The sequence below is a fragment of the Acinonyx jubatus genome, chromosome F2 (genome assembly GCF_027475565.1).
Source record: "Acinonyx jubatus isolate Ajub_Pintada_27869175 chromosome F2, VMU_Ajub_asm_v1.0, whole genome shotgun sequence".
In the NCBI taxonomy this organism is placed as follows: Eukaryota; Metazoa; Chordata; class Mammalia; order Carnivora; family Felidae; genus Acinonyx; species Acinonyx jubatus.
Genome location: NC_069394.1, coordinates 65,571,823 through 65,598,871, shown reverse-complemented (window position 1 = coordinate 65,598,871; position 27,049 = coordinate 65,571,823). Strand labels below are relative to the sequence as shown.

The 27,049-nt window shown below is 44.0% G+C and overlaps 1 protein-coding gene and 1 long non-coding RNA gene across 2 annotated transcripts in view; one reads left to right on the top strand and one right to left on the bottom strand.

Moving 5' to 3' along the window:
- LOC128312917 (uncharacterized) overlaps positions 1–26,289 on the bottom strand; it is a 47,180-nt gene extending 20,891 nt beyond the window's left edge. The window contains exons 1-2 of the long non-coding RNA XR_008292872.1: positions 26,024–26,289; positions 25,755–25,854 (exon numbers count right to left, since the gene is read on the bottom strand). This is a non-coding gene — a long non-coding RNA (uncharacterized LOC128312917). The remainder of the gene's footprint in view (positions 1–25,754; positions 25,855–26,023) is intronic.
- VXN (vexin) lies at positions 740–24,409 on the top strand. Its single transcript, XM_015077719.3, has 6 exons — positions 740–1,206; positions 5,385–5,440; positions 13,378–13,528; positions 17,468–17,529; positions 20,505–20,596; positions 21,308–24,409. Exons 1-6 carry the CDS (start codon positions 1,140–1,142, stop codon positions 21,489–21,491), a joined length of 612 nt encoding a protein of 203 aa, XP_014933205.1. The 5' UTR covers positions 740–1,139; the 3' UTR covers positions 21,492–24,409.
- Positions 26,290–27,049: the final 760 nt, after the last annotated feature.

The following is a 27,049-nucleotide window of genomic DNA, read 5'->3' as shown; positions in this document are numbered from 1 at the left end:
GGAGGGGCAGAGAGAGAAGAAGAAGACAGAATCTGAAGCAGGCTGCAGACTCTGAGCAAGCTGTCAGCACAGAGCCTGATTAGGGGCTCAATCCCACAAATTGTGAGATCACGACCTGAGCGAAGTTGGATGCTCAACTGACTGAGCCACCCAGGTGCCCCTCAACTGTCATTATTAATATCATTACATCATCATTACCAATATGAAGAAGTAAGTCTGTCACCGTGTAATGAAAGGCAGTGGGTTTGACATAATACACATACATCTCAGCCATACCTTGTTTGTGTGTGTGTGTGTGTGTGTGTGTGTGTGTGTGTGTATGGAAAATATAAGACAAAATACAGGCTATATATATATTACTCTATATAAATATAGGATAATAAAATATATAGGATAAGATATATTAGCATATTTAGGATAACAAAAACATAATCTTCCTGTAAATCTAATCTTCCTGTAACACCTTGAGTGTCGGGGCACTGCTTGTCACCATGTCTCTGCAAGCACCTGCAAGGTTGTACACGGCTCTCTAGAACTGTCAGCCTTGTCACATACGGGCATGAGGCGAAAAGGCTCTGGAAAATAGTCCTTTTGTTTAAAATAGAAACATAGAAGGAAGCCAAATTAACACACAAATTACTGAATATCCTGTTATTGGGAAGGGGGGCAGGGGGGGAACCCCTTCATTTCTAAAATGAAGAGAGTAATTGCTGGTACCAAAATTCATGTTTCCTTTTGGGTGAAATTCTCCAGCCAAGCTTGGCGTTAACCAAGTCGGCAATTTCACTTCATCATTACTTCACAAAAGACTTCCAAAATCACTGCGGCAGACAGGCAAAATAAAAATGTTAAATACATCCTGGCTGGGAGGGGACTGAAGCCTCCACACTCAATCAAAGGTTTACAATAATAGGATTCATAAAAAAAAAAAAAAAAAAACAAGAAAAAAAAAAAAGACAGATGGGATTAGAAAATGTTGCAGTGAAGACTCTGGAATGAGATGAGATCACAGCACCAGCCTGTCTTTTGTGGACCTGCACAATGATCCCCGAGCCAGACTGGATTAGGAAACCTCGCGACTAGGGGTTCAGAGAGAGGCTTCCGGTTCCCGGCACTTTGGGGGAGAGAAGGCTGAAACGATGCATCAGATTTACAGCTGCAGTGATGAAAATATAGAAGTTTTCACCACCGTGATCCCTTCCAAGGGTGAGTAAAATTGCCCTTGACTGTTTCCTTAGCGGCACCTTATGCCGGAGGGTAAGGACAATCACGTGCTGTTTTACTATGGTTTTCCTCCGGTCTCTCAGAGGGTTTGATGGGCTCTCTGTTTTGATGGTATTGTTGTTGTTTAAAATAAGGTACATGGATAGACATTAATCATTGAGAAACAATTGATCAAGGGGGTGGGGTGGGAACGAGGGCGGTTAAATACTCCCAGTTTCACTTAATTGAACACTGGCAACCCAATACGCCACCGAATGAAAGTAACAGCAAGCCATTGTTTTAGGAAAGAGAGATGAAAACAAAATTCCCAGGGCAGCCAGAGAGATTCTTTCATGTTCTCCAATGAGCAAGTGGATTTTGAAATGAGAACCAGCTGGCTCAAAAGTATGATTCCGAGCTATGCTGTGAAATGTGAGGGGAAATACTCCCAGCACTGGCCTAAAGTCTAACAAAGTGGTCAAATAGTGCCCTGACCCAGGGCTGGCCTCTAACACAGATCCCAGGGCCATGCTCCCAAACTTCACCTCGAGCTAGCACTGCCAAAAAGTGTGACTCTGTAAGCCCTTGTGCTCCAGGGTGAATGGTGTCAAGTCCCAGGAAGGGCTTTGTGTTCGAGCTCAGAGGACAGCAGGTGTCTGGTTACTGGACAGTTCCCCCGTCCATCCCCTCCAAAGCTCAGCCCTCTCTCCTGCTCCCTCTGTCCCTCCCTGCAGCCCCTGCCTTGCTGGGAGAGCCTGGGACTCTGGCTTAGCCCTGGTTTCATTGTCAGACTTGAATGAAGGGGGCTGGATGTTTGCTGGTGTTGTGACCCCCTGTTCAAACAATTCTTTTCTTCTTCCCGTGTCAGCCACTGACAGGGCCACTGCTCAGGGGGGGGGAAGGGAGAGACTCAGCCTGGTCACAAAGAGACAGCCAGCAGAACATAAATAAAGCTTTTGACATCTATTGCCACATACAGAGAGAAAAAAGAGCTAGGAGTCTGCCCACGTGCAGGAGTTGGAACTCTAGAGACTCTGAAAAGTACCTGAAAGTCAAAAGCCTACCCTCTGACCTGGCAGTTGCACTGCTGGATACTTTTATCATGGACGTTCACAGTGACATTGATTCTAGGAGAGCAAAACTGAAAATAAATGTCCTTGAGGAGGAGAGGGGTAAAATGTGGTATCATCATACTATGGAATATTCCACAGTTGTCAACAGGGATGAACTAGATCTATGTGTATACACAGATCTCAAAAGCATAATGTTGAGTGAAAAAAAAAAAGCAGGCTGAAAAATTTTATATGTATGATAACAGTTACTACATCTGGAAATAAAAAACAACACTATACATTATTTATGGATATATATCCAGAGAAAGTATGAAAACATAGGCTGGAAAGATGCAGATAAAATTAGTGATCTTATTAGCCCTGGGGAGGGACGGAAGCAGAATTGGGGGAGAGTAGAAAGGGAATCTAAACTTGCCTAATTTTTTTATTTCTTTTACACGAAAAAACAAATTGGAAGCAAATATGAAAATGTTAAAATGTCAATTTTCTGTAATTTTTTCCCATTTAACAATTTTTAAAGGGAGAAAAAAATCAAAGCCCAACGGCCCTTTTTAATTAAAAACTTATTCAACAATTCAAGAGCAATGTCACACTTCACCTGAATAAAATAATTTAAAATATGGCCTCTGATCCCATTTGCTTAGCATAGTGGTCAAGAGACAACTGCCACTTCCGCACTGTGTGACCCTGGTCAGGCTACTTCACCTCTCTGGGTCTAAGTTTCCATTTTTGTAAAAGGGAGAGCTAGAATTTATCTCCCAGGGTTATTATGGAGGGAAAACTGAAATACAGATAAAATATATAATGCATCTAAAACAGCATGTAGTAAGCACCATTAACTATATCACTTACAAAATGATTTCTATTTTCATTCCATATTTAGAGCAATGAATATTCAGTCAAAGATAAATGTTTAATCCTATATTCCTTTCTTGCCATTTTCATTCATGGCCATCTCCGGGTAATAAACCAAATATTCATTAGTATTCATGGACATGTCACTGCTCAGGAAGTTCTCTAGAAAAGGAGTATTTGCAGTTTGACAGTGAACCATAAATGGAAGAAGTTCACCTCTTTTATTTGTTTTTATTTTTTGCCTCATCTTGCCTTCTCCAAAGCTATCAAGCAGAGGGCTTTCAGTGAGAGAAGACTGTGCTAGGTCTTCTTAAGTAACTGCTTATAAGAGAGATTGGTAACTCTTCATTATGTCCCCACATTCTTTAACAGCAGAAATAGAAGTTGGCTTAATTTTATCTAACAAGTGTTACAGTCCTCCCTGGTATGCCCTTTTCCAAATGCTATCGTTTAGCATGACTAAAATGACCAAAACAGTTTCTGAGCACAGCTTCAGCAGCATGGGCAGTGTGGCCAATGGTTAAAAGTATAGGGCCTTGTTCCACAATCAGCTGTGCGGCCCCTAACCTTCAGTATCCACACCAATAAAACGTAGTTAATAAAGAATACCTAGCTCACAGAGTTGCTAGAAGAGTGAATGAGATAAGGCAAATTAGCCATCAGCTGGTAAAGCTCAATGCGAGCTATTATTACATTTATGTTATTGTATTATATCCTCCTGTCCAGCACACACATACATACATATATTGGGTTCAGCTTAAAGGCATGGGATCAAGTCTATGACTGAGAATAAGTGTGGATTTTTACTTTCTGGAGAGAAAGAACCTTACTTGAAGGGAAAGATTTCATAGACAAAATTCACAGTAAATACCAAAGATAAAAGCTGTGGTTTTACCAAGAAGTTATACCAGAAGTTATTTCCTGAGCAACACACTAAAATGGGTTTAATTCTAGGGTGAATAATACCACAGCATTCAAAATAATTCTTCTGAGGATAAACAGCAATCGGGAGGCATTCGTGAGGGGAGTCAGGGGACAGTAGGAAGAAATGGAGAAAACTCCAGAAAGAGAAATCCTGAAGGAATGCTAACTTAGAAGTTATCACCTATTCTTTCTACCTGCCTTCAGTTTGCAGAGATAGAAGAAAGAAAATCGTAAAAACCACTAATTCCTGAGAACTTTCTCTTTGCTGGGCACTGGACCAAGGGCGTTATAAAAATTAGTTTATTTAATACCTGTCACAGCCCTCTGAGATGGTTGCTATTAATTACCCTGTCTTACAGATGAGGAGAGTAAGGTGTGGAAAGGATGGGTAATTTGCCCAAGTCACGTAACTGGCAAAGGGTCCTGTTCCAATTCATCCTCACGTGAAAGGAATCAGGAACCCTGGCTATAAACCAGCACACCGTACTCCAGGTTTCATGGCTGTAGGTGCTCTGCAGAAAATACCACCAGCCAGCACTCCTCTGATCACTTATCTGGTAGGTGACAAGAAGTCATCTCAGTTCTAGGCAGGGCAGTGACATGGAAGATTTCAGTTCCAAGTATATCATTTTAGCAGCAATATGGAAAACATGTCTGAGTATCTCCATTTCAACAAAGTACACACCTTTTCCCACCAACTAACATGTTTTAATGGTTGATTTTTTAAGCTTTTTACTGTAGTGATAAAACATACATAATATAAAATTTACCATTTAGCCATTTATAAGTATACAGTTCTGTGGCACAAAGTACATTCACATTGTTGTGCAGCCATCACCACTATCCATTTCCAGAACTCTTCATCATCCCTGTTAAATAACAACCCACATTCCTTTCTTCCCCCAACCCCTTCGTAACCTCTATTCTACTTTCTGTCTCTGAATTTAACTACTCTAGGTATCTCACATAAATGGACTCATACAATATTTGTCCTTTTGTGTCTGGCTTATTTCACTTAGCTTAATGTTTTTAAGGTTCATCCATGTTACAGTATGTATCAGAATTTTACTTCTTTTTAAGGCTGAATAATATTCCATTGTATGTATATACCACATTCTGTTTACCCATTCATCTGTTAGTGGACATTTGGGCTGTTTCCACCTTTTGGCTATTGTGAGTAATGCTGCTATGAATTTTAGTAACACCTAAAATTGTAATCACACCCCATTCTCCCCACTTGCCCCTCCCCACTCTAGGTGCAAACCCTCTCTGAGGCTACATCAGCCTCACCAGTGTTCTCTAAAACTATCCCTTTCTCTCTCTTTGCAGTGTCCAGTCCAGCCAGAAGAAGAGTCAAAAGTTCTCAACACCTCTTGACCAAGAATGTAAGGACAACTTCAGTTTTCATCCCTTTTGTTGGTTTTCAGTTCAAAAGCAGCATATAGCTTCTTCATTCCCTCTGCCCTGCTCTCAATAACCATGAAGTTTTTCTCTATCGCATACTGCTGTTCTGTATTTCCTGTCCTCCACTTCACCAAAATGATTGACAAATGTCAACTAGACAGCAAACAGCCCCGTATTGGACTCCACCACCCCAATTCTGCCATTTTCCCCAGACACATAGAGCAAATCTTACTCTCTTAAAAAATTGTTGTTCTTATTTAAAGAGAGTCCAAGATGTGAGTATAGCATCCCTGACCTAAGTGTTCTTCTATTGTTGGGAATTGGCTATGTTCCATTGTTTCACTATTATAAATAGCAGTGCAATTAATTTGTAGTAAATATTATTCTTTTGGATTAATTCCTTGGTGAATTAACAAGTAAAAGGATAAGAATAGTTTCATTTATCCATCCATCCATTCCATATTTGCATTCCTACTATATGTAAGAGACACTGCTAGATGTGGAGAATAGTGATTTTTTTTAAAAAATGGTTTCTGCTTTCAGTTTTGTCACATATTACCAGGAATTCTGAATGGCTGCCAGGCTTCCAGCAATGCTTTTCCATTTGCCTCCAACCTCACTAACATCAACTTTCATTTTTTTTGTATTATCTTTTGCTATTCTAATAAGCATATACATTACCTTAAAATTAGTTTACATGTCATTAAAGCCAAATGGTACTGTAAATTTCTCATTTTACTTACAGATTTCTTTATACAAAAATTGTCAATACATCTTTGTACTTTCATTGAAAAGGTTGAACTGCTGATTGTTTCCCCTCAGTTATGCTGAAGTTTCTATTTCTATCACAATTTTTCATAGAACACCATTTTGATCTTCTGAGTATCTCAATTTTTTAAAGCCTCTTCTCCATTAAAAAGAATTTTGGGAGGGGCACCTGGGTGGCTCAGTTGGCTGAGTGTCTGACTTCGGCTCTGGTTATGATCTCAAAGTTTGTGAGTTTGAGCCCCACATCGGGGTCACTGCTGTCAGTGCAGAGTCTGCTTCATATCCTCTGACCCCCTCTCTTTTTGCCCCTGCTCATGCTTTCTCTCTCAAAAATGAACATTAAAAAAAAAAAAGAATTTAAGTGTCCTGGGAATGAGACGGGGTTTTAGTCATTGTTTTATAAACATTACTTTTTTAATTCCCAAAGTAATATGTGCCCATTATAAAATTTCAAATAATATGAACATATAAAGTATAATATCAGAAAATTCTAAAAAGCTGTAGAACAGAACAGTTAGGTATACAGACTTTGAGTCAAACTGCCTGGGCTTAAATTCCAGTCCTATCCATTTCTAGCTAGGTAACCTTGTGCAAGTTGCCCACCATACTGGACTCAATTTGAATGCTAAAGAGCATTCAAATGGGAATAATAGGAGCACACATCTCAAGAACCATTGGAAGGAGCAAATGACTTAATACATGTAAAGTGCTTAGCCCAGAACCTGTGACACATTAAGCATTCAATTAATATTGGCACTTTCTTTTTAAACTTTTTTTTTAATGTTTATTTATTTATTTAGAGAGAGAGAAAGGGCATGAGTGGGGAAGGGGCAGAGAGAGAGAGAGAGGGAGGGAGAGAATTCCAAGCAGTCTCCATGCTGCGAGCACAGAGCCCAACTCAGGGCTTGATCTCAAGAACCTCAAGATCATGACCTGAGCCGAAATCAAGTGTCAGACATTTAACTGACCGAGCTACCCAAGGACCCCAGAGTTGGCACTTTTTAAGTGAAAATTTCCCATATACTAGCATATCATTATTGTGCTTCATTGCTCAATAACATACTGTTGTGCAATTTGCTTTTTTCACTAAACAATAAATCTTGAATATCTTTACATGCCAATTAATACATATAGATTTACCTCTTCCTTATGAAGACTGCATACCATACCATTATATGAATGTACTATATAATTTTCTACCCAAATCAAATTTGAAGTCTTCTAGATTATTTAACCAAATTACCAACAAATGGTAATTTTACTCTCTACTAAAACAATGCCACAAGCAATATCTTTGAACATATCTTTCATGCTCTTATGCAAATATTTTTGAGGATAAATTCATAGATATGAAAACGCTGGGTCATCACATCAACGCATTGTACTCCTTAAACTTACATAATGTTATATATCAATTATATCTAATTTTAAATAAGAAAATGCTAAAAGGATATGAACATTGAAGAAAATGTATAGTCATTGCCAAATTCTTAGCAACTGTTTTCAAGTACTCTTACCAGAATACCCAAGTCAATACTGTATGTCACAATGTTTTTAATCTTTGACAATCTGATAGGTGAAAATATCTTGTTTTAATTTGCATTTCTTTAATTATTAATATCATTCTTCACATTTTCAGGGATTTGAATATTTTTTCTCTATAGATTCCTAATTCATGTCTTCTGCCCATTTTTCTGTTGTACGTCTTTCTAAAATGACTTTTAAGAATATTTTATATATTAAGAAAAAAAAGGACTTTTAAAATTTTTTAGTTTTTTTTAATTTTATTTTTGAGAGAGAGAGACAGAGAGACAGAGCCCAAGTGGGGAAGGGGCAGAGAGGGAGATACAGATTCTGAAGCAGGCTCCTGGCTCTGAGCTGTCAGCACAGAGCCTGATGCAGGGCTCAAACTCACAAACCACGAGATCATAACCTGAGCCAAAGTCTGATGCTTAACCAACTGAGCCACCCAGGTGCTCCAAAAAGGGCTTTTAATGGATGGAAATTTCTTTGTGGTAGGGCAAGAGATTCTTACCTTTTTCCTGGTCCTTGAAAACTTAAGCCCACAGTCTCAAAGAAAAATGCTCCTGACTTTCAAGGAGTAGTGAATGTTACCAAAAATGGAAAGGGAAATCGTTGTCTGCAGGTAATTTAGAATTTAAGAAAAGTTTCACAACACACTTTGCGCTCAAGGGGCATCTGGATTTGAAGGAGACACAAATCATTCAAGAATCAGAGCAGATCTCTTGGGAATTGGGAATCTTTGGTTCTCAACCAAGTTCTTGCTTTGAATTTCTAACCTTAAACAATGTGCCTGTCTGAATCACTCCTAATACCAATACCTATTGGCTTTATAATGATAGAACAGTATTTACAAAAGCTTTTTTTTTTCAACGTTTATTTATTTTTGGGACAGAGAGAGACAGAGCACGAATGGGGGAGGGGCAGAGAGAGAGGGAGACACAGAATCAGAAACAGGCTCCAGGCTCTGAGCCATCAGCCCAGGGCCTGACGCGGGGCTCGAACTCACGGACCGCGTAATCATGACCTGGCTGAAGTCGGACTCTTAACCGACTGCGCCACCCAGGCGCCCCTACAAAAGCTTTTAAAATGGAAACTAAATCATTATGCTTTCCAATAGTTAAGATTTAGAACCTAAATAAAGGAGACAACTCTCAGTAGTGATGTTGAAGCCACACAGGCCTAAGATACACAAAAGAACCAAAACATGGGGCACAATCTCCTGGAATATCCAATTGACTTCAACCGGGCACTGTAGAACCAGGCTCTCAGGTTTCTTGGGAGTGGAAATTTTTGAGAAAGACTGTTATGTTTATGGTTTACGACTTTCCCTCTCCAAAATATTTTTACTCAGAGAAAAAAATGACTCAAGTATATGAATACATATTAAAATTTGCTTTCTATTAAAAAAATAAAATCGGAAGCTAGGGTCTTGTTTTCAACTATGCAATCTTCTGGGTGAGACAACTTAATAAGACCCTCTGGCCTTTGATCTCTTCTCTAAATTTCTCACTTCCCCTAACAGCCTGACTCATCCTTTGCTTGCAAAACTTAGCCTAGCTGTACAGAACATTCAAATTAGAAAAGACAAGAAAGGTTTTAGTCTACCTAAGATGAGGAAAGTGAGTCCTAAAGAAAGAACTGTCAGATTTTTTGTTTCTTCATCCAACTGGCTCTTGGCTTCCCTTTGAGTTCCCAAGAGAAACAGTATTTTGCAACTGCTCAAACCTACCAATGTCTATGACTTTCTTTGTCCTGAAATTCTTATTTGTATCTATTCCCACTCCTTGGGCTACCATGTGGAGTCAGGTTCCTTCCTTTACAAATATCTCTCCTCTCTAAGCCATCCTTAGTGCCACAGCGTCACTAAGGTATGGTCAGTTAGGCCTCCCAGTACAATGGAGCCACTGCCACTGATTGCCAGTCCCAGGATAATGAGCAGCATAAGTACCACCACCAGGAAAGACGGAGAAATAAAATGTGTAAATGTCACATTCTTCCCAGATTTCAACCTTGCCGGGGAGAAAGTGGTCTAGAAATCTACTGATTTTTCAAAATGCACTGAGCAATCAATTGTACTTGAAATTTCTTATCTGGATGTAGGCATTTCTACAGGTTTTACAAAAAGCACTCACTTAGAAGTCATGAAATCATGGCTCTCATCCTTGGCTCTGCCCCTTATAGCTCTGTGACTTTGAAGACACATGACCTCTCTTGGCCTCAGCCTCCCTATGTATAAAATTAGGGAGTTGGCTAGAACATTGCTATGGATCCCATCAGCCCTAAATCATGATGATTCTCCATCACTTAGGTCTCACCTATCTTTCCAACGCCCCACCAGCCCCCTAGACTTCAAACAGAAGTGTGAATCAAGGATGTCAGTAGATGGAATCCTGAGGCTTCGGTATTAGCCCATGCCTTCTGTTCTTCCAATCTCTGACCCAAGACCAGCAGGGGATCATCAGCATACTGCACTAGTACATTCCCCTACTTTCAGAAGGCAGTTTGCTAACTAGGAAAGGAAAATCCAGCATTTAACCTGGTCTCCCCGTTCCCTCTCCTCATTCCCCGGTCTTACCCCTGTACTCAGGGTGCTAAAGAACCTGCTCTCAGATCATTTTTTTTCTAAGACCAGCAGCAATAGCAAGTTCAAACTGTGCCCTACAGACCAGAAAATAACCCAGGCTTTCAGAAGGCCACAGCCATCCATTCAGCTGTCCATTCCCTGGTATGGGCCCAATGTACTCCTCTGGAGCCCTCTTAGAGCTGAACACCTCTCTCTTTCCTTTCCTGCCATTGGCATCCTTTGGGGACTCTAGAAGATACCCAGAAGAGGCACTTGGCCCTAAGTCATGACCTGGGAAGTAACCAGCCTCATCCCCATCCCCAGGAAACCTCCTGCATCCAGCAGAGGGCTGAGCAGCTAATGCCTCTATCCTTCCCAGTTCTCTTCTTCCACCCCACAGTGCAGAGAAGGGACTGCGGAGGTGGTTTCTTGTTCCTGAAAGGGAACATTCCCCTTTCAGAGGAGGAAATGTTGGGTTTCCCCCATGGACTCCTCAGGCTCTCATTACCTGCCTTACTTTCTCCTTGTACAAAGTAGATCTGAAAACATACCAGTTTTCACTCCTCCTCACTTAGAAGAATGCTGACAGAATGAAAATAAAACCAGAAATACCACTGAGAGCTGAGAGCCCTGTGTCAGTAATGAGGTTCAGGTCTCTCCTGTTCAACTTGGAGGTTCATGTTCCAGAGGAAGGCCTTTAGGCCAAAGATTACGTGTCCAGGGGAATGGAGCCCTGAACAACCATTAATCCAGAAATTTCCAGTATTCTGGGGCAACATCATGGCTAAGTACAGTGCCAAGGGTAAGGAAGGTAAGGGGAGAGCAGAGGGGACTGTTAGTACAGGGTGGTCAGTGCTGGACACCCACTGCTGTGCTTTACAGTCCCCAGTGAGCTGGTGCAAGGTGGATCCATGCTGCCCCCAGCTCAATGGAAACACCACCTTCTAATCATACTGCAATTTATAAATGTATCAAATCAACACATTGTATACCTTAGGTACAATGGGAGGAAAAAGGAATAAATATTTGAAGTTATCGGGGAGGGGGGGGTGGAGGGACCACCTTCTGCAGTGCCCAGAGGAGAAAAAGGACTAATCCTACATGCTCCTCAATTATCAGCTTTCTCCAAAGGCACAGAATGAATGAGTCTGGGCCCTAAAATGGGTTTGAGAAGAGTTATTTCCTAATCCAGAGAAGACCAAATTTGGGATATATTAATTTTCTAAGCAAAGGACTATTTGTGGTAAACTGAAGCAAAGAGTGACAGCTTCTCCCATTTTACTCTTTGGGAGATATGAACTGCTCTCTGATTCTGTAGATAAATATGTGGCACAAAGAGACAGCGCAAGCCATGCTAATAGAATCTCTACAAATGACAGGCATTTACCATGCCCCAATACAGCAAGGACACACAAGAATATCGATCTCCTTTTCACATAACCACAAGGTGTCAAAAGTCAGGTGTGAACTCCAGTCTGCATGACCCCAAATGGAGTTCCCTTCTTCATCACTGACAATCTGAGAGGAGAAAACAAAAAACAAAACAAAGAACTTTGTTTTCAGTTGCATTTAATTATTATTCAACACCTTTTCATGTTTAGCGTTTGTATTTCTATGGTCAATTGCCAGCTCATGTTTTTTGCCCCATTTTTCTGTTGTTTTCTTCCTCTTTATTGATTTGTAAGAGTTCTACATACATGGGATAATTCCTCCTCATATGTAACAAATGTTGTATTGAGCCATATTCAAGTCTAGTGTTTGTTGTTTTGTTTTGAACATGTATCTTTATCTGTCTGGTATTTACTTTAGTATGAGAAGTGTGAACACAGATTCATTTCCTCCAGTGACCTGACATTTATTCTAACACTATTTATTAAAAATCCAATTTTTCTCCACTAAATTGAATTATAACCCTATTAAAATATTTATAAATTTAGTCTTATTTGCTTCAGCATCCTCCAAAAGCAGCACAGTTGTTCTGTATGGACAACTGAGGGGGATCTATCACAGGTCAGACTACGGGGCTGAGGTGGGTCCACCTAATTCACAGATGCTCCCAGTGCCCAGGATCTGGCACAGAACATGGCCTCACAGGATATCTGCTGAAGGAGCAAGAGAATGAGTGTATGCTAACCTCAGAGAAGCCATGGTGTACTACTGGAGATAACTAACCAGCTTCAAAGAAGTGAAGAAATTCAGAATGAATGACCCCAATGTCCTAGATATGTATAATACTATGCAGGGTATGAGCCAAGAACTGCTAAGGTTCCCTTCATCACTCCTGGTATTAAGATAAAATACAGTATTATTTGTCTCAACTTTTTACATTTAAATTATTCCAGTGATTTAAGTATGTTTGTTATAGCTTTTAAGGCCCATTTTGGTGGGTCCTGATGAAAGGGGTGTTTCTTTTTAATGTACTTCCCAAGATAACTATTCAGCAGGTGATCATTACTGAAAACACCTTAGCTCCTAGCATTCTCTCTGGCTTTCTGGAGTTTCCACTTAGTGAAGCACACACAGTGGAACTTCATCTCCCAGCTCCACCTGACACAGGCGTTCTGCAAGGAGGGGAAACACGAGCAGGGGGGCTGTGCCTGCTCCATCTTGCCAGCAGCTTCTTTCTTTTTAAAACCTCAGAATCAGTTGGGCTCTGAGTCCTCTCCCTAGCTCTTCCCTCTGCTAGAGCATTCAGAAAACTGTCCTCTGTGTGAACAAGGGTGTCTGCCTAGCTCAAAGACTGGAAGACCCTGATTTCCAGAACTGTTCTCATTTCAAATAGCCTGTTCTGTTACCAAACCAGGTGATGGCTCAGGCTCCTGACTCTGTGAAGGGCTGCTGGTGAGGAACCCCCAGAACCTTCATTTTCCTACACCATGGCACCATTTGGCATGCTGAAATTGAATAAAACAGTTGACTGTTGGAGGCCAGTTTACCCAAGTTCTCTCACTGCTGGTAGCATTCGCTGGAGTAAGGAATACTCCAGTAATTCACTGTTGGCACAAAGTGCATCTGAAGATCGGAGGAGAGGAACAAGCTGACTGTCCTTCCTCCTCCCGGCAGGTGGTGATCGAGTCAGACCTCTACACTCCGAGGCCCCTGGAGCTGCTGCCACATCGCAGCGACCGCCGCGACGGAGAGGGCCGCAGGTCGGGCAGGCTCCACGGTGCTCGGCAGCAGGGACCCCACCTTGCCAAGGCCCCAGCCAGACCCGGTATGTGCGTCCTGGATCGAGTCCCTAGAATCTCCCTGGGGGGCAACGACGCGCTTAGACCAGCAGCCACAGTGTCTGTGGCCTGGCTTGCATTTTGTCCAATAACCTCACGATCCTCCCTGGCGTCCTCCATCACGCCAGGTGAGCGCAGCACCTGTGGTGTGGGGCGTGCGCTTCCCCCGCCCCCGCTTCCCCCGCCCCCGCCGCCGGGGCTGGCTCTTTGTGTTCCTGCTCTGAATGCGCCCGTTCTCCGGCCCCACCTACAGCTGCAACACAAAACACCTTCTACCTGAAAAACACTCCTGGCTGTGTGTAATGAGCAAATGCTTTCATCTACCATCTTGCTCCACAGGAAGTCCTGCTGGATTCAAGAGGAGATGAAAATCATCATGTTTTGGGGAGAGAAAACCAGTGTAGACATGACTCATGAAGAAACAGAAGCTTACATTATTTTACAGGCTGTGTGTGTAAATTATACAATCCTTCATGAACTGCCATCTTAAGATCTCAGAATTGTAAATGTGAATGATTTGGGCTATTTCAACAATCTCTAAAAAGAATGTAGGGACAGATTTGTTTTGGAAACCGAAAACATTGTAAGTCTTAACCTTAAGCACTATTTTGAAAAATGGCTTCCACCCCAAGCAGTTAAACAGGATTCTGCATCTAGCCCACTGAAGTCTGTGATGGTATTTCACCTTCAATTGCTGGTTTAAGTTATTTATGTCCACAGCCTAAACTAATTCATAATTTAACTCCAAAAATACACAATAGAAAGTCTGGGATGTCCTTCTCAAGGCTTTTCAGTGTCAGCAATTTTATATAAGAACTGAAATAATACATCATGGAATATGTATCTTTATCCATCCATCTACTCTCTCCATAGATGCTGGACTGGATCTCTAAGATTTCTTTGATCACTAACACCCTGATCCTGTTTTTATTATCCTACATATAATAACACATAAATCAAGCCATATTCTCTAGCTAAGTGATTACATATACACATATGTAGAGTGAAAGCATTAGGAAAACCACAATCTGCCTTGCAAATTAAGAGGAGATAAATTTTTCTCTGTGTCTATATATAGGAGGGTGGGTGGGTGCATGTGTGTGTAGAAAGAGAAAAAGAGAATATCTTCGCTACAAAATCATAAAATGAATTTACAGCCATGCTTCTCGAATTTAAGTGTGCAAAAGAATCACCTGGGAATCTTGTTTTCATGCAGATTTCAATTCAGTAGGACTTAGCAGGGCCCCAGATTTCTAAGAAGCTTCCCCATGATGTTGATGACGTTGGTCTGAAGACAATATATTGACTAGCAAGGATTTAGAGATGGTCTAATGGGTGGTTCTTGAAGTGGGGTCTCCAGAGCAGCAGAATCACCTGGGAACTTGCTGTAAATGCCTATTTTAGATCCCACCTAAGACTTACTGAATCAAATTCTGGGCTACAACCCAATAATCTCTGATTTAACAAGCCTCCCAAGTGATTCTAAAGCACACTGAAGTTAGAGAACCACTGATCTGCAACCACCCCATGCCCATTTACAGAAAAGGAAACTGAAACCATAGAAACTGTTTGACCCAAAGTCACACTGCTTATTAGCAATAGAACTGAGAGTAAATCTTAGGTCTTCTAATTTCCTAGCTAATGCCTCTATACCCCCCTCATTTCCACCCCTAGAGAGCAATGTCTTCCCAACTGTCTAGTTTTAGGGGCCACTTTCCTTCCTTTTTAAGTAGCCTGTGGAAGCTTAACTGCCCAAGTCAGTCTTTTATTCTGAAAGAAAACAGTAAGTAATGAAATGGAGAGAATCTGCCCAACATGTGACAGTCAGCTCATGCAGGGAATGTGCTAGTCAGGTTTAAAAAAAAAAAAAAAAAAGACCGAGCTGGGCATGGATTCAATTCCTTCAGCTCCCCCAATCTGATAGACTCCAGAGGGGGTTGGGGAAGACAGCAGGCTTCTGAGTCAAAGCCAGACCCAGTGCTTTCCACGGGAAAGGCTTGGTATTGGCCTTGGGCAAGGAGTCTCCCAACCTCCCATCAAAAGGATGTGTGTCTCCAGGAATCTCAGATCTGGGGGCATGCTTCTTTTCTGAGCTACAGGAGAAGGTTCCTGGATGACATAGACTTCTCACATGGGAGAAAGATTCTCTGAGGATCTCGGAAATTGCAGGAACTCTGAAGGAAGACGCCTTCACCATGAGGCCCTGAGCAGGTGAACCTCAAGTGCCTGGAATAGGGACACCCACCTCCTGGGCCCAAGAGAAGTGGCAGTCTCTGGAATGTCTCTACCAGGATGTCCTCAGGCACCTGAGAATCAACTTGTTTAAATGGAATGCATCCTCCTCCTTCAAACCACTCTTCCTTCCTCAAGTAGGATGTTTTCCTTAACATCCCCTTTGTCCTCCCCATCCCTACTCCACCCCCTACTCCACATACTAAATACTGACAATGTCAATTCCTGGATGTCTCATCTCTCCCTCTTGGTACCTACCTCAGGTTACCTGGACTCAGACCCCTTCATCTCTGGTGCCTAGCACCCCACCGTGGCCCTCAGCCACCAGTCCCTCTCCCTATACAAGGCTACCAAAGGGGTCCTTCTAAAGCAGAAAAATCTGCCTCTGCCATCCTTCTGCTTCAGTGTCCTTCCCATCCCCACTGCCCTGCAGACCATGCCCAAGGCCCCCCAGAACCCCTCCTCTGCTGACCTCTCCAGGGCCACCTCCTGTGACACTCCTGTCCCTGCCTGTCCATACAAACAGCAACCCTGAGCTGTGGGGTGATTCTGTGACTACTTCCTTATATTCAGTTTCCTGGTCCTTCCCTGACCCTGGATTGCCCTCCCTGTCTCTACCTGGCAAACACCTCCCAGAGTCCCTCAGTCAAGCTTCCCCAGCCCTGCAAGACCCCCAAAGCAGTCTGCCATTCCCTAGATCATCCTCACCTGGCTTCCTCTAATTGTTATGTTATCTCCAAAGCCTCCATTTCCTCATCTAGAAAGTGGGGACTATTATGATATCTACCTGACAGGGTTATATGGTAAGGATTAAATGAGACAATGTTTATGTGTTTTACACTCTGCACAGTGCCTGACACAGTAAATACTCAAAAATATGAGCTGCTGTTATGCCAGAGCACTGTACGTTATGATGTAATCTTGGGAGTCTTGTAACTTCATTTTATTGGCATTGAAATGTTTTCTTCCTTGGGTTGGGGAGTGTTTTATCTCTATCGGCTATAGTGTGAAGAATGGGGCTTGTTCTGGAATGTCTGCCCAAGGAGAGAATTATATTGAAAGGCAACTTTCCCCCACCTGTTATTGGCTACCTCAGCTTAACAACTTGATTCTCAGAAGCTGCAGGCGTCAGGGTAGAGATTATTCAGAAGTAGGTTGGGCCTCAGGAATAAAGGCCTAGCAAGAAGGTTCTCATGTGTCTTCCATAGCCAATGGCTCAGAACTCTGATAAACTCCAACCCTCCCACATTCTGAAGCAGTGCTTCCCAACACAGGCAGGACGTCACTGCTCATTTCCACAGAGGGGTGTCCAGGATCAGCAGGCTGAATAGATCCCAGCTGTAAAGACTTAACCCCTGATAACCTCTTGTGATGTTGCACCCTAGGAGGGAAGGACAAGCTAAGGGCACATTCTCTGAGTACCTACTGCACACACAGTATCAAATGCTTCCACACATGTGATCTCATTAGACCTTAGTTTCAGCACCCCCTGGAAGAGTGCCAGGGGTGCAGATTACCCACTCAACAGTTGCCCCACTGCGTGACCCTACTGCCTGATTTTGCTGCTTGGTACGAAGGTTTTTAGAAATTCCCAGCTTGTGATCAGTTAGCTAATGAGATCATCGACACAGAACTAGGGGGGAAGTAGAACACAGAGTTCCACTGACTAATGCCTCCTCTGTTCATCCTTGCAGTGGGGATTTCAGAACCCAAATCATCAAATCTGTGTGGGAATCGAGCATATGGAAAATCTTTGGTAAGTAAAATAAGCCTGGTTAGTTCTATCTGGTGTGTTTCAAACTTCTTGCCCTGCCCTTGGTTCCAGGCCTGAAGACGGTCAGAAGAGCTTCCCTGAGGGTTCTTTGCTCCCCAAGTCTATCATCTTATAGCACACCACTGGATGTTGCTCTCTTTCTTGCCAGAAATTCAGCTTTTAGGCAAACAGAAGATATTACCTAGTGGACATCTCAAACATGGTGGGGAAAGGCGTGGTTTCTGTGGTAGGCACATGCCAGGTGGAAATGCCTGACAGATTCCCAGGGGCAGCTGCAGGGGTAATGAGATGTAAGGGTCTTGAACATTGTGAAAATACAAAACACCAGCCATCTTAGGTCAGGACAACTCTGGAGGACGTCTGCTCCATGTGAGGTTTTCTGGAAGCAGACTCAGATGTGGGGTATGGGGTATGAGATGTACATTAGGGGTCAATATGTATGATAGGAGAAGGGAAGTAGGATTGAGCAGAGTCAACTGCTAAACTACCATGCACACCTGATACCTGCTGGTAGGAGCTCCAGGGCAAGTGTTACCCATCCAGATTGTCCTGAGTTGGGCCCAACTGGCCAAGCCTTTGTTTCCTCCTTGCTTTGTTATGGTATGTGGGCTGCCCCATGGTGTGTGGGTCAGGGTCAGCAGGGAGGGCATCCCCTGGGGTGAGAGGCCCTCTGCATCCTAGGCCCACCCAAAGGAGCTGAGAGCCATTTGCTGCCTGCCCCCTAGCAGCTGGGCAGCTTGTCTTTCCCTGAAGGGAGATCAGGTGGTGCATGTCCAGATCTAGCACAGAAGACATCTACATTGTCTTCTGGGCATGAATGTGGGTACTCTGCGTTAGCACAGTAGGAGTGGAATTCTGGCTACAGGTGAGGTCAGCTCAGGCATCCTGGGCTATGTGAGCATCAGCTCTCCAGATTGATAGATCATTCCATGTGAGGACCAGAAAAGATCCTGGAGATTGTGTGGGCCAGCCCCCTCATCCTTAAGGAACGAAGTGGGCAGTGAGCACTTCATTCCCAGTCTGAGGAGAAAAATCTAATCTAAATACCTCACTTAGGTCATCCCTGTTCTAGGAAAACCCTACAAAGGGTAGGGATGGGACAAGCTGTTTCATCAGGAGCCCCCTGCCCCCACCTAGTACCTAGGAGAAACTGAAGATGGCTGAGCTACTACCACAGAATGCAGACTGTCAGGCTGCAACAGTTCTAACTGCCCACAGCTCAGCCCAGAAAAGACTAAGGTTAAGGGGTAGAGGATGGCTCACAGTCTTGGATTACCTGCCCCCAGACTCTGGGCTGCAGTCAGACAGTACCCTTGGCAGAGAGGTAACTGCATTTGAGAGGCCAGAATGAGTTGAGACGGGATAGGGTAGTAATGGGGACACAGTTTCAAAGGAGGAGGGCAATACTAATGCAGAGAACAAGGAGGCAGGGCAGCATGACTAACCCTTTCCTCTGAGCCTGAGACAGTGCTGCTGGGGTCATGCAGCTCTTAGGAGGCCCCTTATCCCAGGGTGGGTGAAAGAGTGATTCAGAGCTTGCACAGCTAAATCTGATTCAATGCTGCCATGCACTGGAGGAGGACTAAGGACAGTGGAAGAGGAGGGATGTATGTATGTATGTTCCCAGGGCTGGGCTGTTGGCCTGATGGGGAGGAGAGCTCCTGAGAGGCCACAAGGTGGCACAGTAACTCTGCCCACACATTTGGCCAGCTCAGGAGAGAAACGGACTGTGAAATCATGATGTCCTTGACCTGGAATTTCCCAGCAATTCCAGGAATGTGGTGACCCTGAGCTTTCAATGGGGCTGGGGTGAAGGAACAAAGCATAGTGTATACCCATTGACTGAGCAAACTCTGGAGTTAGCCCTGGTTAGGCCCTCAGCTACTTTTCAATTCAATCCATGTTTCTTGAGCACTCACTACCTTCTTTAGGAGGGCTGCAGTGGGCCACCAAAGGGATTAAGTCCCAGACCCTGACACACACCATGCCACGTTTCTGGGGATCAGGAGACTAGACAAGCACATGACACAAGAAGAGAACGGTAGAAAGATAGAATTGGTAAAAAAAAAAAAAAAAACAACAACAACAACAACAAAGACAGAATTGGTGAAATGCCAAAACATGTCACATAAGTACTCAGAGCTGCGAGGACACGGGACACAAGGGCAGAGAGAAACCATCTTGAGCCACCAGCCTGAGGAAAGACTTCCTGGAAAAAGTGGCCTTGAAGGACAGGCAGAGATGAGGCTCAATCCAGAGAGCAAGGAAAAGCTAAGGGAAGATGCAGAGCTGTGCATGAGCATGAGGACAGACAGGACCAGCCCTTCTGGGACCAGAGCTGTCACAGTACCCACAGGCATCCCAGAAGCTGGAGCCACATAGATGAGGTGGAGCCCAGTTTTGAGGAGCCTGGAAGTGTGGGCTGCAAAGCTGGCCTAGGTCTGGCCTGCAGCGGGGAGGCCCTGCAAATCCAGCGGGGCTGGGATAAGTGGTGGGTCTGGTTGGAAGCAAGGAGGTCCCGGGTGACAGGATCTGAAGGCTGCAGCAGAGGAAATGGAGAGAATGGCACTGATGTAGGCAGTCTTTCAAAGCAAGAATCTGCAGGATTTGACAACAAAGTGGACACAGGCAATGGGAACATGACGGGGGACAGGTTCTCAGGTAGGAACTCTCTCAAGTTCTCTGGGTCAGTGGTTCTCAAAGTGGGGTTCTGGGACTAGGAGCACCTAGGAACCTGCTACAAATGCAGATTCTCAGGCCCATATCAGACCTGCTGAATCAGAAACTGGGGTAGGCCCACCACTGTATTAACAAGCCCCACAGAGGAGATTTGATGCTTGGCAAAGGAGGACCATTGTCCTAGGTGGTGGATCAATTTAGTCAACTGGCTCCAGTCAGTGCCAGAGTTGGGACCATGGCCACAGCCTCACATTCCCTTCCCCTTCCACACAACCCAGATTCCTCCGGTGGCCCGGATCTCCGTGAAAGCCCCAGCCGCGCTAGAGGCGACAGCCACAGGCTCAGAGAACGGAGCTGTTCTGACAAGAGGGTAAGTGCTGTCTCCCCCCCTGCTGCCTGCAGGGCTCCCCACACAGTCCTGGTCCTGCCACAGAGCAGTAACAGGTGGCCTGGTTTACAGACTCTCAAGATGCTAAAACAAAATCCATGCCAGCTTTAAATTACCTTTTAATGAGGGCAATAATCCTGGGTCTCTGCAGTGTCTTCTCAACTGTTTCCCTAGGATTAAGCTGAAGTGTTTTTGATGGTTTCCACTTCATTAACACCACTCTGTAGACTTAGAGAAGTGTCATTTGGGAGGGTTTTTTGGTTAATTAGATAAATGTAATTACAGGTCATATTCAGAGCCTGCTGGTAGGCACACTGGTCTCAGAAATGCTTCATAAATAAGGTTAAGGGCTCCTGCCCAAAGGTAAGGAGGTAGGTAAGAAAAGTTTCTAATCAAGTTTATAACCCCCACGATTTAACTGATCCAGAACCAGCAGCTAGAATAGCAGGAGGGGATAATCCCCCCACCAGGAACTCCCTCACTGCCTTCAGTGTTGCATTAAGATGGCAAGCATGTATGCAAAACTCAAGTCAACATGTACATTTATGCCCCTGCCACTATCCTCCATACTGCACATAGCGGAAAAGTGAGTTAGGGAGTGATGAATGGGGTCTACTCCTTGAGGGAAAAAATTAAAAGTCTGGCTCTGTGAAATGACTGTCCTCCTTACCCACCCCTGGCTTTTCTCTTTAGATCCAGACATCTCAAGAAGATGACTGAAGAGTATCCAACCCTTCCCCAGGGGGCAGAAGCCTCCTTACCGCTGACAGGAAGTGCTTCCTGCGGTGTCCCTAGCATCCTCCGGAAAATGTGGACAAGGCACAAGAAGAAGTCTGAATATGTGGGAGCTACTAACAGCGCCTTTGAGGCTGACTAAAGGTGACCCTCCCTAGGTGCCCTGCGTTGGCCAAAGTTCACTGTACAAGGGAAGAAAACTTCCAGATGGGAACTGAGCCACATTCACCTCTGCTAGTAGCTGGTCCAAACACATCACCGCCCCTTACTAACCGATAGCCCCGGCTTAGGATACAGGCAAGGAACTTCCCTCGAAGGCAAAAGAAAAGTATGCCTTCTTAGAATCGATAAAGCCATTGGTCTGAAAGTGGCTTTGGGAGGTCATGGAGTTTATATACCTATCTTTAAGCAAACCACACCACAATCAAACTTTCTCAACCCATTTTAAAGACCTCCAAGGAAGGAAGCAGGCAATTCCTCAGTCTTCCTTGTGAGTTGTTCTAATGTGTGTGATTTCTGGTATAAATATAAGAGCTTGATGTTTGAGGCACTTGTGAACACAGTGGTTCTTACTATTCCTCTTATCACATTTATTTCATCTTGACAAAGTACAATTTTTAATGACAAAGCACTATATATTTACTTCTACTTCTAATATCCATTTGACAGTATTGTCAAGATTGATATTGATCATTTGGCATGATTGCATGAATTCTCTATTCTTTTACATGCAGTTTTTCTATCGAAAAACATGATTAAAAATTAAATGTTGAATGCTAATGTTTTCTGAAGTGGCATAGTCTAGTGAAATTAATAATACCTTGCATTGGTATAATGATTTTAACTTTTAAAAGTGCTTTCCCATCCAATATCTCTTATCTTCACAAAATCCCTGTTAAAGAAAGCACAATTATTCCCAATCTACAGATGGGGAAGCCAAGGCCTTATGAACTTATGTGACTGGATGTAGTTAGTGGTATTAGATACTAGGTCCTTAAGTCCACCAGACTCCTTGCTTTGCTTACTCTAGTAACTGAGGAAGGTTTTGAGGGACAGAAGTATGTCTCTGGGGGCAATGTTTGAAAGGAAAATTTTGATAAAGTTGGAAAAAGGGACTTAAATGAAACACATTATGTAGTAGGTTGAACTAGAAGAAATTGCCATTTCTATAGGTCAAAAATAAATTGATCATTTATTTCATATGGTTCAACCTAATATATAATATTGTGCTTTCCCTCTCTTAATGGAAATGTTATCAATCCCATCTTTAATATCAATAGACTTACAATGATAATGTGATAATGACAGCTCTCATTTGTTAAATGCCTACCATGCACGAGACGTGACACTGAGCACTTTACATACATCCTCCCTATCTTTCTAACAACTCTAAGTTAGATGGCCTTATCTATCTACTGGATGACAGTTTAAAGCAGTTACATGATTAGTCTGAAGGTGCCTGACCCATATGGGTGTCAGGCATCAGTGCCTGTGCTTGTATCCCTTTACACAGAATAGTTCAGAACACAGAGAAGGATCATGGTTAGCAAACAATTTTCGTCTCAAATGCTAAACACAGATGATGGGTAGAGGCTGCCTAGAGTGCTGTGTGGGGAGGAGTCTAAGATGAAGGAGTGTGGTGGTCCATGAGAAATGCCTGCCTGTGGAGGGCATTAGTTGCACATGTCCTGAATATCTGTCATCTGTAGCGTCAACTCTACCCCCAAAAGGCTTGTTTTCTAATTCAGAAGCTTCAATTAATCCAACCCATTTAACAAAATCAGACACTCCATGATGAAATTTAAGTCCAAGACTGGGCTGGAAATTGTCAGGTACAATGAAGAATTTGGCTGCGTTACCAGTCTCAGACTCAATGGTTATTCATAGGCTACTGCTCTGTGGCCACATGTTGCCTTTTGCTGAGTTACCTGTTTCCATGTCTCCAGGTCAACTGTAAGGAGGCATGGAGGAATAAAAGGCCTGGGCTTCTGGGCTTTCACCTTGCTGATCCCTGCCCTTCAGCCATTGTTTTAGACTCTCAGCACCCAATCCTCACGTTGGAACATGACTTGAATATTTGGGCACTGAGTTCTCTTTCAGTGAGGGCCTAGTCTCAATGGACTAATAGTCTTGCACAGTATAGATAATGGCGGGGGGAGGGGTGGTGATTTATGCTGGACCTATCAGAGTATCTATTCTACTATTTATTTTAACTTATTTAATTTATAGCTGATGTTCTCTATTTGTATGTGGCACCTGGAGATTTCTGTAGGATCTAACTTATAAGGAACTAACTTATTTTTAATTTAAATATTTCATGATTAAGTGTTTGCCTGGCATAAAACATCCTAACTGACCAGTTCAAATAAAAATAAAGTATGCTTTGTTTGTGACCTCAATAAACCACCACAAGAGTATGAAGCTCCCTCATAGACTGAGAAGCTTTCACCAAGGGAAAGAATTATGAATCTGGACCTCACTGCTCCTTTACCTAAATGAAAAGGATTGTGAGAAAGAATCCAGAATGTTCTTTCCATCCTAAGGCAGTGTCTGGTTTTGATATTACAGGCCCTGCCCAACGGTCAACACTAGGGCCATTTCTGACAGGGCTTGGCCTGGCATGACCCATCCTCTCTGGGCTCACCCTCCTCCCTGATCTTGAGCCCTCAGTCCCACCACAAAGTCCAGGGGGGGCCAGTGGCCATCCCAGCCTGCTGGTCTCTCTCCCCCCTGAGGCGAGGGAAGAAGAGCCTTTCTCCTCTGTGCCCACCTCACGTTCAGCCTCACTGGAGACTGCCCCGTGACTCACGTTGCAGCCACTTGCAGGACGCTGAGGCCAGCTGCAGACTGCTGTCCAGGATGACGGAGCCCGGAGCCTTCCTGTGCCAGAGGCAACAGGGTTTCCAGGACATTTAGGGTAATAAAATCGCCTCTGTTAGGACCAAGTCCAGTCAAATATTTCAGTTCTTACTTGTGTGCTCTCTGGAAGTCCCCCCACCCCTCCCAATACTTGGGTTGCCTTCAGAGCAGGCAGATGGGCAGTGGGCAGGCAGAGCAGCAGCAGCCAGAGCCCAATTTTAAAAGGAATCATGTGATGTGTTGTCTCTGACTCTAAATTGGCAGAGACCTAGGGACAAGCAAGGAAAAACACACGAAGATAACTCGCCTAAGGATTCTAATTCTTAGGAATTGCATGTAGTTTTTAATATAAGAAATGTCAGCCTCTGTTGAGAGGCTGGTGGTGAACGCATTGCCAGAGTGCAGAGGAAGAACAACTTCATTTTGCAGACAGGCCATGTGCCTAGAAACAAAGTTTTTTATTTTGGGGGTTTTTTGGTCACTTTGGACCTGGCACAAGATTCACACCTATTAATATCCTTTGTTGGGAGGGAGCATGTAGTTTGGGGAAAGGCCATGTGCTATCAAGGGAGTGGCAGCAGAAGAAACCTGACATGGGACTTGTTCACTGACAGGACCCGTGTCAACCTGGTTCCTAGCCCCCAGTCAGGATCTGTGGGGAAACCAAGTAGATAGACTCATAGCATTTCACATCATTAAGTCCTTCCCACACCCCTGGTGCTCCTAGAGACCTCATAAATCTCGAGTCCTGGGCAGAGCCACTGGAGCACAGGTTGTCATGAGGCTAAACTCTCCTCCCAGGGGGGCAAGCAGCCAGGCCTATACCTGATACCCTAAGAAGCATATGTGCTTTTCCAGGAAGAATGGGGAGGGGAGGAGGAATCTGGACCCCATCTAGCCCCCGAAATAGCAGGGCTGGGGGGTGGTACCTAGAATTCTGGGCAAGTGCTGATCAGCATTTCAGACTCCATCCACAGAGGAGCAAATTGAGTTTCCTAATCTTTGACAACCTAGGCCCCAGCAATTCTTCAAAGAGATGCCCTACTCCAACACGAACCAGGTTTTTGCTCGCATCACAATCCACAGAGCTCAGGATTCTACGCAGCTTAGCAATGGCAGGGAGTGGGGGGGGGGGGTGGGCATCAGGAGTTAATCAGCAGCCCCTGATGAACAAGACACAGCTATTTCTAAAATCAAATGCCACAGCTAATGCTCCAAATGTGATCACATTCTCTGGGTGACAATCTTCCCATATAGGGCAAGAAGCAAAGCCAACAATGTCTCCCATGTCTGCCCACCTCCACCCCCCTTCATCTTCCCAGCCAGCATCAAAACACACACACACACACACACACACACACACACACACACACACACACCTTTTCTTTCTGTTGTTTCCCCACAATCTGCTCCTTGACATCTGGGGTTGGAGCCCGTGTGGTGAGTGCCCTCTGCCAGCCCAGGGCTCCCATCTCCTCTGTCTCACAAAGAGCCTCCCATCTTGGATACCCCATGCTCTAAACTTACCCAACTGCCAGAAACTCACCAGCTGTGAGAGCTTGAGAAGCTGTTGAACCTCATGGATATCGTTTCCTCAGTCTTTGAAAAGAAAATGTAGTATCTTCCTCCAAATATCCTAGAAAAGACTAAACAAGACAATTGGCATCAATATACAAAGGTGCCCCCAAGCATGGTGGTACAAGTGTGGAAATATCAGAGCGCTTCCCCACTAGCTGGCAATGGCCAATGCCCAGAGCTCCCCAAGGCGCCACACTTGCCCTGGTTGCCCAGCCCCCTCCTGGGATTCTTGCAGACCTTCCCCATGGATCAGCAGCTGAGGTGGTGCCTGGTGCTATGGAGGGGGTGACAGAGGCTTCAACACCCACTCCGTGCTCTAGCCGCCGTTTGTTCTCGCTAGCTGTCTGCTCAGGCTATGCCAGTCGCTACAAACTTATACTTTCTCTTGGAGACTAATAACCTTAAAAATAAAACTTCTGGTTCTTTAACCAGCAAAAATGCGTTTATTAAGGAATAGCAGAGAACTACAAACTGGGACACGGAAGCTATGCGAACACCACAAGCAAGTTCAGGGAACAAAGGAAAGGACCGCTCTTTTATAGAAGGCGGCTGTTATAAACAGCAAGCCCATTGGAATAAACTGGGAGTTTGAAGTATAGTGGCTTCTCATTGGCTGAGTTATCACTGTCCCTCATTGGCTGGGCTGTTACCGAGGGGAGAAGAAAGCTTTCCTTCCTCCTGCTGTTGTAGTGAAGTGGTATCCACAAGCAAAATCCCCCTTTTCCTATTGAATTTGCAATTGAAGAGAAGTGGAAGGGTGTGAGAGCCTCCCCTCCTGAAACTCCTGACTCCATTTTAGTGACGCTTTCTTTAATTCATTTTCACAAGACCGTGGGTTTGAATATGCTTTTCTTGTAAGTTGAGGCATAAACTACATAACTGTAAGGTAAGCTAAGGCCTGGAGCAATAGCCCTTTAAACTGTAGTCAATCATTTATGCCTTAGGAGAGTGAAGGAAGGGAGAAGAGGTTTTCTTAGGAACCTGGAGGTAAGGTGAAAGGAATGGGTAAAGTGCTGAGGAAGGACTGAGCATCTAGAAAGGGCCCCTCATGGGGGAGCAAATTCAGGCTACTTCCTCTACTTTGTCTATAGTCCTGCTTATCCCCCACCAGCATTTTAAATACCTTGGATCCAAAGTGCAGTGCTCCCCAGAAGCAAACTTCCTCTGTCAAGAAGAAAAGAAATGGCCACCACAGGTGGTCCTGCAGTGTCTCATTTGCCAGTGCCCTATATCCTGGACACACCTGGACAGGTAGAGTGGTAG